This window comes from Phacochoerus africanus, chromosome 4 (assembly GCF_016906955.1).
Source record: "Phacochoerus africanus isolate WHEZ1 chromosome 4, ROS_Pafr_v1, whole genome shotgun sequence".
Taxonomy (NCBI): domain Eukaryota; kingdom Metazoa; phylum Chordata; class Mammalia; order Artiodactyla; family Suidae; genus Phacochoerus; species Phacochoerus africanus.
In genome coordinates this window covers 74092126-74107670 of record NC_062547.1, presented here as the reverse complement: position 1 = coordinate 74107670, position 15545 = coordinate 74092126, and the positions used below count along the sequence as shown (strand labels likewise).

Here is a 15545-nt window from a genome sequence, read left to right as displayed (position 1 = left end):
AACAGATACAACCAGACTTTGCCAGCATCCTCTGAGGGCAGGGTCCCAGTTGGGGACCCCTGATCAAGGCACTGTAAGAGCCAGCAAAGAGATGGGTCTGGGGTGCTAGATGGTACGGGGTCTGAGAAGGATTTGTCACTTCCCTTTGTCCTTTCCTAGCATTTAGTGATCTCTCTCTGTCTCCATCTCTATCTCTCTCTCTTTTTTTCTTTTTAAAGCTGTACCTACGTATGTGGAAGTTCCCAGTCTAGGGGTTGAATCGGAGCTGAAACTGCTGGCCTACACCACAGCCACAGCAACTTGGGATCCAAACCTCGTCTGTGACCCCATGGCAACACTGGATCCTTAACCCACTGAGGGAGGCCAGGGATCAAACCTGGATCCTCATGGATACTAGTCAGGTCCTCAATCCACTGAGCCACAGCAGGAACTCCTAGTGATCTCTCTCGGGATGGGAGAAATGAATGCCTGCCTGGCTGGAGCTTGGCAAAGTGCAGGGCACAACACACGCTGCCATGCTCGGACTCATCAGAAGGCCAGTTGTGAAGACAAAGAAAGGCCCTGCCTTAGAGTCTGATAAAGCTTTTAATATGTATTTGTTTGTGCATTTAAATCTGACGATCCATCTGGGCTCTTGGGCAACACCGCCCCCTCCAGCAATCGACAGCTGTCTGCGTCCACAGGGGCACTGGTGATGATGATGGGCACCTTGGCCTTGACACTGGTCAGGGACCAGGGCAGGTGGATGGTGCTGATCAGCTCGTAGTGGGTGTTCATGATCTCGTTGTCCTGAGCGCCGCCGCTCACGGACAGCACGGGTGGGAGGTGGAAGGTGCTGACGATCTTGGTGGTGTTGAAGGGCGTGATCTGGGTGTTGGCCTCCTGCCGAAGCAGCTCGCTGCTGTCCACCTTTGAGCGCCGCTCGGCCTTGGGCGTGAAGCCCTCGTACTGCACGTGGGCATAGAGGGCAAAGATGACTGTCCTGATGCACTTGCTCGTCTGGTTGTTGATCTCCGTGGTGAAAATGACCCTCTCTCCCGGCACGAAGGTGTTCTTTTCCATTTGGATTTGCAGGCAGATGGTGCCCTGGCTGCAGCAGTTGTAAGAGATCTTCTTCTCAGCCTCCACGAACAGAGGAATCTAGAAGAGGTTGGATGGGTGGGGGGGGTGGGGGGAATGGGGAAGGACAACTGTGAGGGATCCAGGCCAATGATCCCCACTCGCCTGCCTGACCATCCATAAGCCTTGATCCTCGGGCCTCCCCAAGTAAGAGGCATTAAGGTGGAATATGGAGTCTTGGATTTTGCAGCCCAAAGCTTGGAGTCATCGCTCAGCTTTGCAGTTTAATCACAGCCCTTGGCCATTCTGAGTGTCAATTTCCTGGTCTGTGAAATAGACCTGGGAAATCTGCAAGATCCTGGCTTTATCCCCAGCTCCATGAGTCCCTTGCTGTGTGACCTTGAACCTGTGGCTCGACTTCTCTGAGCCTTAGTTTCCTGAAAGGCAGGGAATGTCTTAGAGTTTAAACCCAAGGCCTAGGGCTTGCCCAAGTAGCTCAGACTTAAGGAGACTTACGGGCTTTGAATCATGAAAAGAAAACTGTAGCGTTGAAATTTTGTAACACGTTTAATTAAAAGCCTCAAAATGCAGCTTTTATAATATTGAGTCAGCTGCTAGATTGCAAATAAAATCACATATACATAATATTTAGTGGGTGACCTGGATAACATTTGACTCTTTATTTGTGGATACTACTTTAAAAGATTTGATGTGATGTGGGGTGGGCTTACAATGATTCCCTCTCCACTTTTGCTGACTTCCTGTGTCTGCTTCCAGAGGAACTTGATACTTGCGTGTGTGTGTGTGTGTGTGTGTGTGTGTGTGTGTGTAAGTGTGCCCACATGTGTTTTCCTTTTTAAGTATGAGACAGAGAGTAGTGTAATAAATACTTCCAAACTCCCTTCCCATTTCGTGTTGGGGACATCAAGTTGGTAACTTGAAATTGGATATTGATTGGTATCTTGAAATACTCATGATGGGAATATTTACACCGTGGAAACTGGCAAAGATTACAGATCAAGGCTGCCCTGTACCCTAGCTGATTCTTGACCATTTACCAGCATACCTAGTACCCGTTTTATCAGAATGTAGGTTGTCTCTCAATTGGGTTATATCTCTCTTCACTAAGGAAATAAAATATCAGGAGTTCCTGTCATGATGCACTGGAAACGAATTCGACTAGGAACCATGAGGTTTCGGGTTCGATCCCTGGCCTCGCTCAGTGAGTTAAGGATCTGGCATTGCAAAGCACTGTGGTATAGGTCGAAGATGTGGTTCAGATCCTGTGTTGCTGTGGCTGTGGTGTAGGTCGCAGCTGTAGTTCTGAATGAACCCCTAGCCTGGGAACCTCCATGTGCCATGGGTGTGGCCCCCCCAAAAAAAATCAGAGATCTAGTTGAAGCCCCTGTGGACCCCTCCCCAGAGCCATTCCCCATTCTTCCTCCATGGAAGTAACCATTATCCTGAATTTGGGGTTTATCATATCTATGCAATGAAAAAAAAAAAACTCTTCAAATATCTGGTGCTGTCACTGTGGCAGCTTGGGCGGCTGCTGTGGCCCAGTTTCGATCCCTTGCCCCGGACTTTCTTTATGCCAAAAACACCCCACAAAGAACGAGCAAACAAACAAAACCTCTTAAATGTTATTAGGAAGTATAGCTCAAATATAGAAACCCCCAAGAAGCAATGTATAACTTTGTGAGTTATTATAAGGCCAACTCTCTCATAACCTCCACCCACGTCGAGAAGTAGAATTTTGCTGGTTTTTCTCCAAAATCGCTCACTTGTGCTCAGCCCCACCCCCCACCCCAAAGGGCAAGTATTCTGAATTTTATAGTAATCACTTTCTTGTACCTACACATTTATTCTTTTACTACATACATGTGGGGACCTAAACAAGACATGTCGATCTAGAAAAAAGGTGGGGCACGCATAGTAGAACAAGTTCACATGTATCTTCCAGGCCAGTTTAAGAAATCAAACATTATTACCAATTCAACTGAAATCTTGTGGATTCCATGTGTTTTGCCTCTTTGTTCCCAGTCCTTCTCTGAACAGGTAGCCATCAACAGAATTTGGCATTTGGCATTCTCACGCAAACATTTATATTGTTTAGGAAGACATCTATTTGCAGTCGAAGTATACAGTACTGTTTTATAAATTTGAAGGCCTTAAATAAATCAAGTTTTAGGAATTCCCATTGCAGCTCAGCAGAAATGAACCCAACTAGTATCCATGAGGATGCGGGTTCAATCTCTGGCCCTGCTCAGTGGGTTAAGGATCCAGCATTGCTGAGAGCTGTGGTGTAGTTTTCAACTGCAGCTCAGATCTCTTGTTGCTGGGGCTGTGATGTAGGCCAGCAGCTGCAGCTCCGATTTGACCTCTGGCCTAGGAACCTCCATATGCCGAAAAAGCAAATAAATAACTAACTAAAGAAAGTTTCATAGGTTTTCCAGCAACTTGCTTTTCCAGCATTACGTTCTATGACATTCTGTATTTGAAAGGCACTCATGTTGCTGCCTATCATTCTGATTTATTGGTTTTCATGATGGCAATAGAATATAAAACAAAATAGGTTATTTACCCCCCCCCATGCTGGACAATTATATTGTTTCCATGTGTTTGATATCATAAAAGAGCTAGGAAGTGCGTTGTGAAGACACTCTTCTTGGGCTCACACATAAGAAAGAGTTGCTCTACCAAAGAAGATATACAGGTGGCCAACAGGCACATAAAAAATGCTCAACATCTCTAATCCAAGCAATGCAAATCAAAACCACAATGAGCACCTCACACCTGTTAGAATGGCTATCATCAAAAAGTCTACAAATAACAAATGTTGATAAGGATGTGGAGAAAAGAGAACACACACACACACTGCTGGTGGGCATGTAAATGTGTGCAACCACTAAGGAAAACAGTATAGAGTTTCCTCAAACAGCTAAAAATAGAACTATATGATCCAGCAGCTCCACCCTTGGGTATATAGCCAAAGAAAATGAAAACACTAATTCAAAAAGATACATGCAGGAGTTCCCGTCGTGGTGCAGTGGTTAACGAATCCGACTAGGAACCATGAGGTTGCGGGTTCGGTCCCTGCCCTTGCTCAGTGGGTTAACGATCCGGCGTTGCCGTGAGCTGTGGTGTAGGTTGCAGACGCGGCTCGGATCCCATGTTGCTGTGGCTCTGGCGTAGGCCAGTGGCTACAGCTCCGATTCGACCCCTAGCCTGGGAACCTCCATATGTCGCGGGAGCGGCCCAAAGAAATAGCAAAGACAAAAAAAAAAAGATACATGCACCCCAATGTTCATAGTAGTATGATTTACAGTAGCTAAGATGATTGTAAGCAACTGAAGTGTCCTCAACAGATGAATGGATGAAGAAGATGTGGTGTACACACACACACACACACACACACACACACACACACACACGGGACTACTATTCATCCATTAAAAGAAGGAAATTCTGTTATTTTCAACAACGTGGCTGAACGTAGAGGGTAGTTCGACAGAGAAAAGACAGATATTCTATATTATCACTTAAATGTGGAATCAAAAGGAACAAAATAAATGCATGTATATAACAAAACAGAAAAAGACTCACAGATGTAGAGAACAAACTAGTGGTTACCAGTGGGAAGAGGCATGGTAGGGGGTGGGAAGTAAGAGACACAAACTACAATGTATAAAGAAAATGAGGAACAAAGGATACAGTATACAACACAGGGAATGTGGCCATAATTTTGCAATAACTTTTTTTTTTACTGCTCTGCAGCATATGGAGCTCATGAGCAAGGGATCAGATCCAAGTCACAGCCGCGAATAAGCTACAGCTGTGGCAACGTCACATCCTTAACCTATTGTGCCAGGCCTGGTATTGAACCTGTGTCCCAGCGCTCCCGAGATGCTGCCAATCCCATTGCACCACATTGGGAGCTCCTATTCTGTAGTAACTTTCAATGGGGTATAATCTATAAAAATTTTTTTTTCTTTTTATACCACACCTGCTGCATATGCAAGTTCCCAGACTAGGAGTCAAATCGGAGCTGCAGCTGAGGCCTTATACCACAGCCACAGCAATGTTGAATCAGAGCTGCATCTGCAACCTACACTGCAGCTTGTAGCAAAGCCTGATCCTTAACCCACTGAGCGAGGCCAGCGATCAAACCTGCATCCTGGAGTAGCTGTTTTGGTTCAGCACAAACAAGCTCGTCTAGTATCCATGAGGACTCAGGTTTGATGCCTGGCCTCACTCAGTGGATTAAGGATCTGGTGTTGCCATAAGCTGTGGTTGCAGACATGACTCAGATCCTATGTTGCTGGTAATTCTGTTTTCCTTATTCAATACCATTGTATCAGTCCTGCACACTGATTTTGCAAAAGCAGAGTTTATTGCAACCACCACTACAGCTCCAACTTGACCCCTAGCCTGGGAACTTCCATATGCCACTGGAGCAGCCCTAAAAAGACAAAAAAAAAGAAAAAGAAAAAGAAAGAAAGAAAGACAGACAGACAGACAGACACAGACAGACAGACAGACTCCAAAAGTCCTGGCATCCTCACAGAGACACCATTGGGTCCTTAACCCACTGAGCCATAATGGGAACTCCTAATCTATAAAAACATTGAATCACTATGTTACACACCTGAAACTAATACTGTAAATCAACTATACTACAGTAATAATAATAATAATAATGAGTTGCTCTAGAATTTTTCTTTTGAAAAAAAATCAAGACTTGAAATTCTTTCTGTTAAGAGCCTGATAATAAATTTTTTAGACTTTGTGGGCTACATACAATATTTGTCATATATTATTTTTTTTTCTTTTTTTTTTTTTTGCTATTTCTTTGGGCCGTTCCCACGGCATATGGAGGTTCCCAGGCTAGGGGTTGAATCGGAGCTGCAGCCCCTGGCCTACGCCAGAGCCACAGCAACGCGGGATCCGAGCCGCGTCTGCAACCTACACCACAGCTCACGGCAACACCGGATCGATAACCCACTGAGCAAGGGCAGGGACCGAACCCGCAACCTCATGGTTCCTAGTTGGATTCGTTAACCACTGCGCCACGACAGGAACTCCTGTCATATATTATTTTTTAAATCACAACTCATAGTTAAAATGTAAATTTTAATATTGTGGCAGAAAACACAAATCTCTATGTCCATCTACATCTAGATCTATGATAGGGAAATAAGTTTCATGATATAATGCTTATCCTTGCTATATGCCTGCTAACAATTCCCACGCTACTCTATTCTATTTAATCTATTTGTTTAAAAAGTGTTGGTTGGACCCTCTGAATTGATTTTTCTATTATTTCTAGCCTACTTTATTCTATTATTTTGTTTTATATAAAACAAAAATGTCATAATTCACGATAGTAGTTTTTTCTGGTAATTCTGTTTTCCTTATTCAATACCATTGTAGTCAGTCCTACACACTGATTTTGCAAAAGCAAAGTTTATTGCAACCACCGCATTTATACTTTCTGACATACATGGCATGCAGAGGTTCCCTGGACTAGGGATCGAACCCTCGCCACAGCTGTGACCAGAGCCACAGCAGTAACGATGCTGGATCTTTTACCCACTGAGCCATGAGGGAACTCCACTATTCTATTCCTTCATTTAAAAAACCGAATTGCAGAAGTTCCCGTTGTGGCTCAGTGGTTAACGAATCTGACTAGGAACCATCAGGTTGCATGTTCGATCCCTGGCCTCACTCAGTGGGTTAAGGATCAAGCTTTGCCATGAGCTGTGGTGTAGGTTGCAGATGAGGCTTGGATCCTGCATTGCTGTGGCTCTGGCATGGGCAGTGGCTGCAGCTCCAATTAGACCCCTGGCCTGGGAACCTCCATATGCCGCAGGAGCAGCCCAAGAAATGGCAAAAAGATAAAAACAAAAAATGAAAAAAACACCCTGAATTGCAGCCCACCAAATGGACTTTCTCTGATATTTTCTATTCTTATTTTATTCTCTATCCTATTTTCCTATTTTATATTAAAAACAACAATGTGTGGAGTTCCCGTCGTGGCGCAGTGGTTAATGAATCCGACTAGGAACCATGAGGTCTCGGGTTCAGTCCCTGGCCTCACTCAGTGGGTTAAGGATCCGGTGTTGCTGTGAGCTGTGGTGTAGGTTGCAGATGCGGCTCAGATCCTGCGTTGCTGTGGCTCTGGTGTAGGCCGGTGGTTATGGCTCTGATTCAACCCCTAGCCTGGGAATCTCCATATGCCTCAGGAGTGGCCCTAGAAAAGGCAAAAAGACAAAAAGAAAAAAGAAAAAGTGTGCAATCCACAAAATTGACTATTTCTGATATTTTCCATTTTGGGCTTGCCTATTCTTTCCTTTTGTAAAAATATGCTTTGCAACCTGCTAAATGGATTTTGCACCCCACTAATGTGTCCTGACCCAAGATTTGAAAAACACTGCTCTAGGTCCAATGCATTTCCTCTTGGAGACCTCAGGCCAACCCCTGACCCCTTCAACCTCACCTCCTGCCCTCTGCCTCTGGCCCTTGCTTATCTTTAGCCTTCCCAAGCTTTCCCTCCTCTTGGAAGGCTAATGGCAGGCCATTTCATTCTAAATCCCTCCAGTCTTATTCGAAAATTCAAAATGCGCGTGCGTTAGGATCCCAGGCCATTAAAAGACTTGCTGCCCTAACTTGAGACCAAGCAGGCAGTTCTGTCCTTGTCCTGAAGGAGGAGCTGGAAGCCATCAGCGATGGCTCAACAGAGACCCCCCAACACCAAGCCAGATGGGATGGCCAAAGGGCCCTGATGCCCAAGAATGTTGGGGTGCCAACTCAACACTGGTTTTTCGCACCTGGGAGTTTCTTGGGACCCCCATATTCCTTTGGCATAGAGGAAACTTTGGGGGGATTCATTCATTCAACTAGTGTTCGATTGCATCAACTTAGTGCCAAGTTCAAGAAAAACCCACAGCAGAGAAGACCAGCCCAGTCCCTGCTATGGTCAGGAAGACACACATATAACATGTTCTGTTTCTTCTTTTTTATTTTGCTGTGCCCCCAGCACGCAGAAATTCCCAGGCCAGGGATCAAATCCCCATCGTAGCAGTGACCTGAGCCACTGCAGTGACAGGCGAGCTTCTTTATCCGCTAGGCCACCCAAGGAGCTCCCATAAGTGTTACTTTTCTTTTTCTTTCTTTCTTTCTTTTTTTTTTTTTTGTCTTTTTGCCGTTTCTAGGGCCGCTCCCGCGGCATATGGAGGTTCCCAGGCTAGGGGTCGAATCGGAACTGTAGCTGCCGGCCTGTACCACAGCCACAGCAACGTGGGATCCGAACCATGTCTGTGACCTACACCACTGCTCACGGCAACGCCGGATCCTTAACCCACTGAGCAAGGCCAGGGATCGAGCCCACAACCTCATGGTTCCTAGTCAGATCCGTTAACCACTGAGCCATGACGGGAACTCCAAGTGTTAATTTTCTGATAGGGACAGTGATGAGACTGTGGCAGGGGGATGAGATAAGGGGAGTCGAGGTGGGGGACACCCTCAGACTTGATGGTTGGGAAAGGCCTTTGGGACAAGCCCTCTACCCAGTGGCACTACCTGTTGGAAGAGGCAGTGGGTCTCGTCTTTCAAAATGCTAAAGGTACACAGAGGGGAGGGGACGTGGGAAAATTAGAATCATTGAACATGGCTGGCGGGAATGTAAAATGGGGCAACTGCTGTGGGAAGGAGCCTAGCTGTTCCTCAAAAGGTAAAACATAGAGGAGTTCCTGTCTTGGCGCAGTGGTTAACGGATCCGACTAGGAACCATGAAGTTGTGGGTTCGATCCCTGGCCTCGCTCAGTGGGTTAAGGATCCGGTGTTGCCGTGAGCTGTGATGTAGGTCACAGATGCGGCTCAGATCCCGAGTTGCTGTGGCTGTGGTGTAGGCTGGCAGCTACAGCTCCAATTAGACCCCTAGCCTGGGAACCTCCATATGCCTCAGGAGTGGCCCTAGAAAAGGCAAAAAGACAAAAAAAAAAAGTAAAACATAGAGTTACCATTGGACCCAATAATTCTGCTCATGGATATCTGCCCAAGAAAAATGAAAACTTTTTTTTTTTCATGGCCACGCCCCCAGCATACGGAAGTTCCTTAACCTACTGTGCCAGGCCAGGGATCAAACCTGAGCCTCTGCAGAGGCAATGCCAGATCCTTAACTCCCTGTGCCACAGCAGGAACCGCAAGAAATGAAAACTTACTTTCACCCTAAAAGTTGGATGCTTGTAACAGCGTAATTCGTAATAGCCAAGGCGTGGAAACAACCCAGTGTCCATCAATAACAGATGAACAGATACCCAAAATGTAGTCCATCCTTGCAAAGGAATATGATTCATCCTTAAAAAGGAACAAAGCAGTGACATATACAACATAGATGAACCTTGAAATCGCTATATTCAATGGAATAAGTCAGGCACAAAAGGCCCACATAGTGTATAATGACACTTCTGTGAAGTGTCCAGACCAGGCAAATCCACAGGGACAGAGGGTGAATCGGTGGTGGCCAAGGGCTATGGGGGGGGGGGGGTAGGGAGGCTTGGGGGTGACAGCTAAGGAATGCAAGATTTCTTTGGGGGGTAATAAAAGTGTTCTAAAACTGATGGTGGTGAGGGCTGCAAACCTCTGAGAACACACCAGGAGCCACTGAAGTGGAGGAGTTCCATTGTGGCTCAGTGGTAACATACCTGACTAGTATCCATGAGGACATAGATTTAATCCCTGGCCTCACTCAGTGGATTAAGGATCCAGAGCTGTCCTGAGCTGTGGTGTAGGTCGCAGACGAGGCTCAGATCTGGCATTGCTGTGGCTGTGGCGTAGGCTGGCGGTTGCAGCTCCAATTTGACCCCTAGCTTGGGAACTTCCATATGCTGCGGGTGTGGCCCTAAAAAGACAAAAAAAGGGGGGGGTGTCATTGAGCTGGACACTTTATTTATTTATTTACTTTGTCTTTTGTCTTTTTAGGGCTGCACCTGTGGCACATGGAGGTTCCCAGGCTAGGGGTTGAATCAGAGCTGCAGCCACCGGCCTACACCACAGTCACAGCACTGCAAGATCTGAGCCAAATCTGCAACCTACACCACAACTCAAAGCAACGCCGGATCTTTAACCCAGTGAGCAAGGCCAGGGATCGAACCCGCAGCCTCATCGTTGCTAGTCAGATTCATTTCCACTTAGACACAATGGGAACTCCTGAGCTGGACACTTTAAAGGGGATAAATTAGAAGGTATGTGAATTTATCTCAGTAAAAACTTAAAAAAAAAAAAAAAGCTGAAGGGGAAACGTTTCTCTCCTCCCCTGTTCCCCTCCCAGGAGGCAGGATCTGTTGTGAGTTTCTGCGGTCTCTGGAAAGAGACGTTTGTTTGTTACACCTGCAAGGAAGTTCTATGCATTTCTTGTTTTTACCACCAACGGTGCAAACTACACTTGCTGTTCTGAACTTTGCTTTATTCAGTCAGCCCAGTCGATTGGAGGTGCCAATAATGGAGAGCTGCCTTTTTCTCTCTTTGTCTATCTTTCTCTCTTTGCTGTATCTGTAGAGTTCGCCTCTGCCTGTGTACTGCTACTTTAATTCCCTTAGCAACAAACATTTAAGCTGTTTCCAATTTCTTGCCACTACAGACAGTGCAGTGAGAGGTCACTTCACACACCTGAAAAAATAGGGGGAGGAGAATTTTCTAGAAGGATAAAATGGCTGGGGCAAAGTGCACGTTCCTTTGAATTGGGATAGATAGGACTAAATTGCCCTCTGTGGGGGTTGTTCTTCGAGCCATCAGCAGTGCAGGTGACCAAAGACGTGGCTTCTGAGCAAAGATCTGAAGGATAAGTGGGAAGGATAGGAAGGTCATATCACAGTGTTCTGGGCAGAGGGCACAGCCTGTGCAAAGGCCCTGGGGCATGATTGTGCCTGACCTATTGGAGGAACAGCAGAGTGAATGAGGCAGAGGGGGACAGAGGGAGGAGAGGTGAGCAGAGAGGGGAGAGGGGTGGGAGGTTGTGCAGGGCCTTGTGGGCTGAAGGGAGGAACCAGGTTTTTACCCCAGGGGAGGTGGGAGCTCTGGAGGGCTGTGGGCAGAGGAGGGCGGGGCCTGACTCCCTTCAGCGCTCTGAGAAGGACAGAAGCCTACTGGGGGTCGCCTCCGCCCTGACCCATCACTGTGCCCCCTATAATCTGATTAAAACTGTATCGAGTAGTTGAAAAAACACAATATTAACAAAAAACGATATATTCTTACTCTCAAAATGTATATGGGAATTCTCTTGTGGTGTAATGGGTTGCAGATCCCGGATTGTCATTGCAGTGGCTCAAGTTGCTGCTGTGGCGTGGGTTCAATCCCTGGCCAGGGAACTTCTGCATGCTGTAGGCATGGCCCCCAAAAAACCCCCCAAAAAGCATATCTGTAATAACTCCCTATGCTGATCTAATAGTGATTTTAGTTCTTCCCACTTATCAGGCATCTCCTGTGTGTAGACATTGTGCTGAGCGCTTTGCAGCACTTATAAGCATCCACTGAGGGAGGTAATATTATTATTTTTTAAAATTGTTTTTGTCTTTTTAGGGCCGCACCCATGGCATATGGAGGATATGGAGGTTCCTAGGCTATGGATTGAATTGGAGCTGTAGCCGCTGGCCTATGCCACAGCCACAGCAATGCCAGATCTGAGCCGCATCTGCAACCTACACCATAGCTCATAGCAACACCATATCCTTAACCCACTGAGCGAGGCCAGGAATCGAACCCGCATCCTCATGTGTCCTAGTCAGGTTCGTTTCCGCTGAGCCATGACAAGAACTCCAGTATTATGAGTATTATTATTCCCATTGTACAGATTAGGACAATTGAGGCTCCAGGAGGTGCCGGTACCTGCCCAAGGCCATTAGCTACTGCAGTGTCTGGCGGCAGAGATCTTAAGCCAGATCGGATCCTCACCAGCATTTTGCCCCAATTCCTGACTTGTGCTCCCTGAACTTTTGCTCTCAACGGAGGGCCAGAGAAGGGGCAGAGCCTGCTCAAGATCACACAGGGGGCAGGTGCCCAAGTGGGTCTGGAGCTTAAGTCTGCTCTCCTCTGATCCACCCCCCTGGAGCCCTCCCCTGAGGTCAGCTGGGCTAGAGATGAGCCGTATTGCACAGAAAAGACTACGGGTGGCAGCAGAAGCAGTGACAACATTTGTGGCAGGGGCATGAATACTCTGCCCTCCCTCCCCAGGCTTGCATGAAGTCCACTCACTGCTCCTTCGGAGACCTGGGGGACAGGCAGCGTCTTGATGCCCATTCAACAGATGAGGAAATGGCGGCACAGAGAGGCCACAGCACTTGCAGAGGATCACACGGCAGGGAGGTGGGGACACTGGGTTTTTTGGGTTTTTTTGGTTTTTTTTTGTGTTTTTTTTGTTTGTTTGTTTGTTTTTGCTTTTTAGGGCCACACCTGAAGCATATGGAAGTTCCCAGGCTAGGGGTCCAATCAGAGCTGCCGCAGCTGCTGATCTACACCAAAGCCACAGCAACGTGGGATCCGAGCCGCGTCTGCAACCTGCACCACAGCTCACGGCAATGCTGGATCCTTAACCCACTGAGCGAGGCCAGGGATGGAAAAGGCCTCCTCATGGATCCTAGTTGGAATTCATCTCTGCTGAGCCACTATGGGAATTGCCTTTTCTTTTTTTTTTTTTTAATTTTTTTGATGCTAGGATTTTAACTGGGATCTCAAAAACAAAAATGCCAGCCCTCTCAGCCACCAAACTCTGATGACAAATGAGGCCCAGGGAGGTGAAATGACTTTGGCCAAGGAAACTCCACCCTTCCTAACTTCCGCCTTTGCACCTGGCCTTCAGAAGCCATACAAAAACCACCTCTGCTCAGGTGACCGATGCCACAAGGCCCTTCCTTCTCCCCAGGGACAGAGGCCACCCCCTTTCCTTGCTTCTCTCTGGGGGGCACCATCTTCATTATCAAAGTTCCTGGGGAGTCACTGAGGGCCCAGGACTCCGTCTCACTCAGGGGGTCACAGCAGAACCCCTACTGTGGGGTCAAGGGCATTTGGGGCCAAGGTCATTCTCTCTGTGGGGTGCTGAGCAGCATCCCTGGCCCCCACCCCCTTGATTCCACTAGTTCCCTCCCCAGTTGTGACAACCACAACTGTCCCCAGACGTCTCCCAGGCAGAATCACCTGGGTTGAGAGCAGCTGGCTGAGTTCCTGCCCTGGTTTCTGATTCACCTTTTGTGAAATCACTGGGCCGGAAGAACAGCCAACACCTTGCCTTCTTCCGGGTTGGGGCCTTCTCTGTCCCTTGTCTGCCCGCCTCCCCCTGTTCCCAGGAGCTTTGAAGACAAGCCTTAGCCCTGATCCTCCCGCATCACTACCTGCGATGGGTTTTCTGCGTGGAAATCCGAAGTCCCTTGAATCAACAAGTACATTCTCTTCTTGGCTAGAATGTGCTCCCGACCCATGCAGGAGGCCTGAACGAAGTAAAAGACGTGGCAGATTTTGCTGGTGAAGGTAGAAGGGAGCCTGGGAGGTAAGTTGAAATGGAAGTCAAAGGTGTGGCTGCCTGCACTTAACCAATTATCTGAAAGCAAAACACACCGATGCCATCAGAAGGTTCTAGAATCTCTTTTTCTTTTTTTTTTCCCCTCTTCTCTTTATTTATTGTTTTGGCAGGGAGCTTGTTCTGGGCCTGGCCTGTCTGTTCCTGAGCTTGGCTGAGCTCTATGCTTTTAGGGATCAAAAAAGCCCAGGGCCAGAAATATTAGGCTGGAGCTGGGCTGAAGAGGGATGGCCTAGGTGGGTGATGGCGGCTGGGGTGATTACCCCAAGCCACCAACTGGGACTTGCTTGCCCCCGGCTGTGTGCTTAGGAACCTGGAAGTGCAGCCTGCAGGATTTGGACACACATTCATTCAACAAACATATCTTGGGTCCCTACCATGTTCTAGAGGCTATTTTAGGCTGTGTGTGTACAGCAGAGCCCAAAGCAGGCAAATCTCTGCACTGGCAGAGCTTGGCCTTCCGTGCACAGCATACAGTAGGTGCTTGATATTTGTTGATTGGCTGAGTGATGACTGAGGTGAGGGAGGGGAAGCATTTCTCCCAAACTCTCTTATTACCGTGTCTTCCTTGCCTGATGGCAACCTCAGTGACACCAGGGACCCTGTCTGTGTTGTTCGCTGTTGCATCCCCAGCACCTGGCCCAGTTGTTGAGCACAGTGGGTGCTTAATGCATGTTTGTGAAGAAAATGAATGGCCTGATTTCGGGCTTGAGGTGGATGTCTCTCGGGGGAAATGATGCTTCTCTTGGAAATTGGGAAGGTGTTCCCTGATGCCGTGGATGGTGTGGGGGTTGGGGGTGCGGGGGCAGGTGGTGGAGGGGGGAGTGTTTTAATTGAAAAAACTAACACCTATCAAGCCCTTACTGTATGCACCCATCCCCCGCCCCTTCTGAGCCCTCTGCATGCCATTAAATCATTAGGTCCTCAAGACAATCTTAGGAGGCAGGACTTTTCCTTATTCCCATTTTCCAGATGGGTTCACTGGGACCCAGAGAGATGACCCATTGCTGAGTATTGCTGCTGTCCCTTCCTTAGATATCTGCAAGGGAGGTACCCTTTCTGTCACCAGATCTGAACTTGGTAGTCACCTCTTGAGAGAGACCTGCCTGGACAACTCTATCTAAAATAAAATTTTGTTCAGCCAAGCATTGGCCAAGCGTTCTGCTCAATTGTGGAATATCTGGAAACAGCTCCATGACATGTAGTTCCCTGGCAACTCAGGCTCCCTGATGACTGTCCAGAATTTTGATCTGAACCAGGAGGGGGGGGTTGTTGACTGACTAACAGATGTGTTTACCTTCCAGACCCAGGTTCCTATTCTGGCTAAGGCTGGCTGCTGGCCTCGTCCTTACCCTCCACTGGGAATGTCTTTGTCTTGTGCACGTAGTCAGCTTTGTTGTTGCAAATAACATCTCGGCTATAATCCCGGGATGCTCCAGTTTCTTCATTCCACTCCACGTAACCTCTTCCCACGAGCTCCACCTTCACTATGGGGTCCACCAGGGTACTGTTCAGGGTTAGGACCACCTGCCCTTTTATGCTGGAGCCGGCCAGGTAGACCGCATCCTTGGGCAGCACTAATTCAATCGACTTCACCACAGACATGGGGGGTTGGGGTGGTGGAGAAACATCCTCCCCCCTCCCCCATGTCACCGAGATTCCGGGTTCCTTGGCCACAGTGAGGTCACCTGTCTGTGACATCATCCAGCCAGGATTCGGGGAAGGGGTTCCCAATGACCAAGATGGGAGGCAAGGTTGTTGTCTGGGGGCGGGTGGCAGCTTGGGAATCCCCAAATCTTCATTGTTTCCGGAAATGGTAGCCCGAGCTCTTTTTCGTAGGAGATAACAAACAAGAAAACAGCATGATCCCAACATTCCTGCCAAATAGAGAACACCTGTTACCCTGCCAGAGGCCACT

The 15545-nt window shown here is 47.7% G+C and overlaps 2 protein-coding genes across 2 annotated transcripts in view; one reads left to right on the top strand and one right to left on the bottom strand.

Moving 5' to 3' along the window:
* Positions 1-566: 566 nt before the first annotated feature.
* ARRDC5 (arrestin domain containing 5) lies at positions 567-15240 on the bottom strand. The gene is made up of 3 exons (XM_047777422.1): positions 14980-15240; positions 13443-13648; positions 567-1140 (listed from the first exon to the last, which is right to left on the bottom strand). The coding sequence occupies exons 1-3, from the start codon at positions 15230-15232 to the stop codon at positions 586-588; spliced, it is 1014 nt and encodes a 337-aa protein (XP_047633378.1). The 5' UTR covers positions 15233-15240; the 3' UTR covers positions 567-585.
* The window catches only part of UHRF1 (ubiquitin like with PHD and ring finger domains 1), a 37678-nt gene continuing 35490 nt past the window's right edge, over positions 13358-15545 (top strand). Inside the window, exon 1 of the mRNA XM_047777420.1 lies at positions 13358-13597. The gene's annotated coding sequence lies outside the window, so the exon portion shown is untranslated. The remainder of the gene's footprint in view (positions 13598-15545) is intronic.

Bases quoted from the DNA above. Each gene is read 5' to 3' on its own strand.
- ARRDC5 (XM_047777422.1), bottom strand. From the start codon at position 15,232: ATGTCTGTGGTGAAGTCGATTGAATTAGTGCTGCCCAAGGATGCGGTC. The intron at 13,649-14,979 runs GTAAGGACGAGG...TTTTGCTTTCAG, and splicing joins AAAGACATTCCCAGTGGAGG to ATAATTGGTTAAGTGCAGGC. The intron at 1,141-13,442 runs GTAGTGATGCGG...AACCTCTTCTAG, and splicing joins ACGCAGAAAACCCATCGCAG to ATTCCTCTGTTCGTGGAGGC.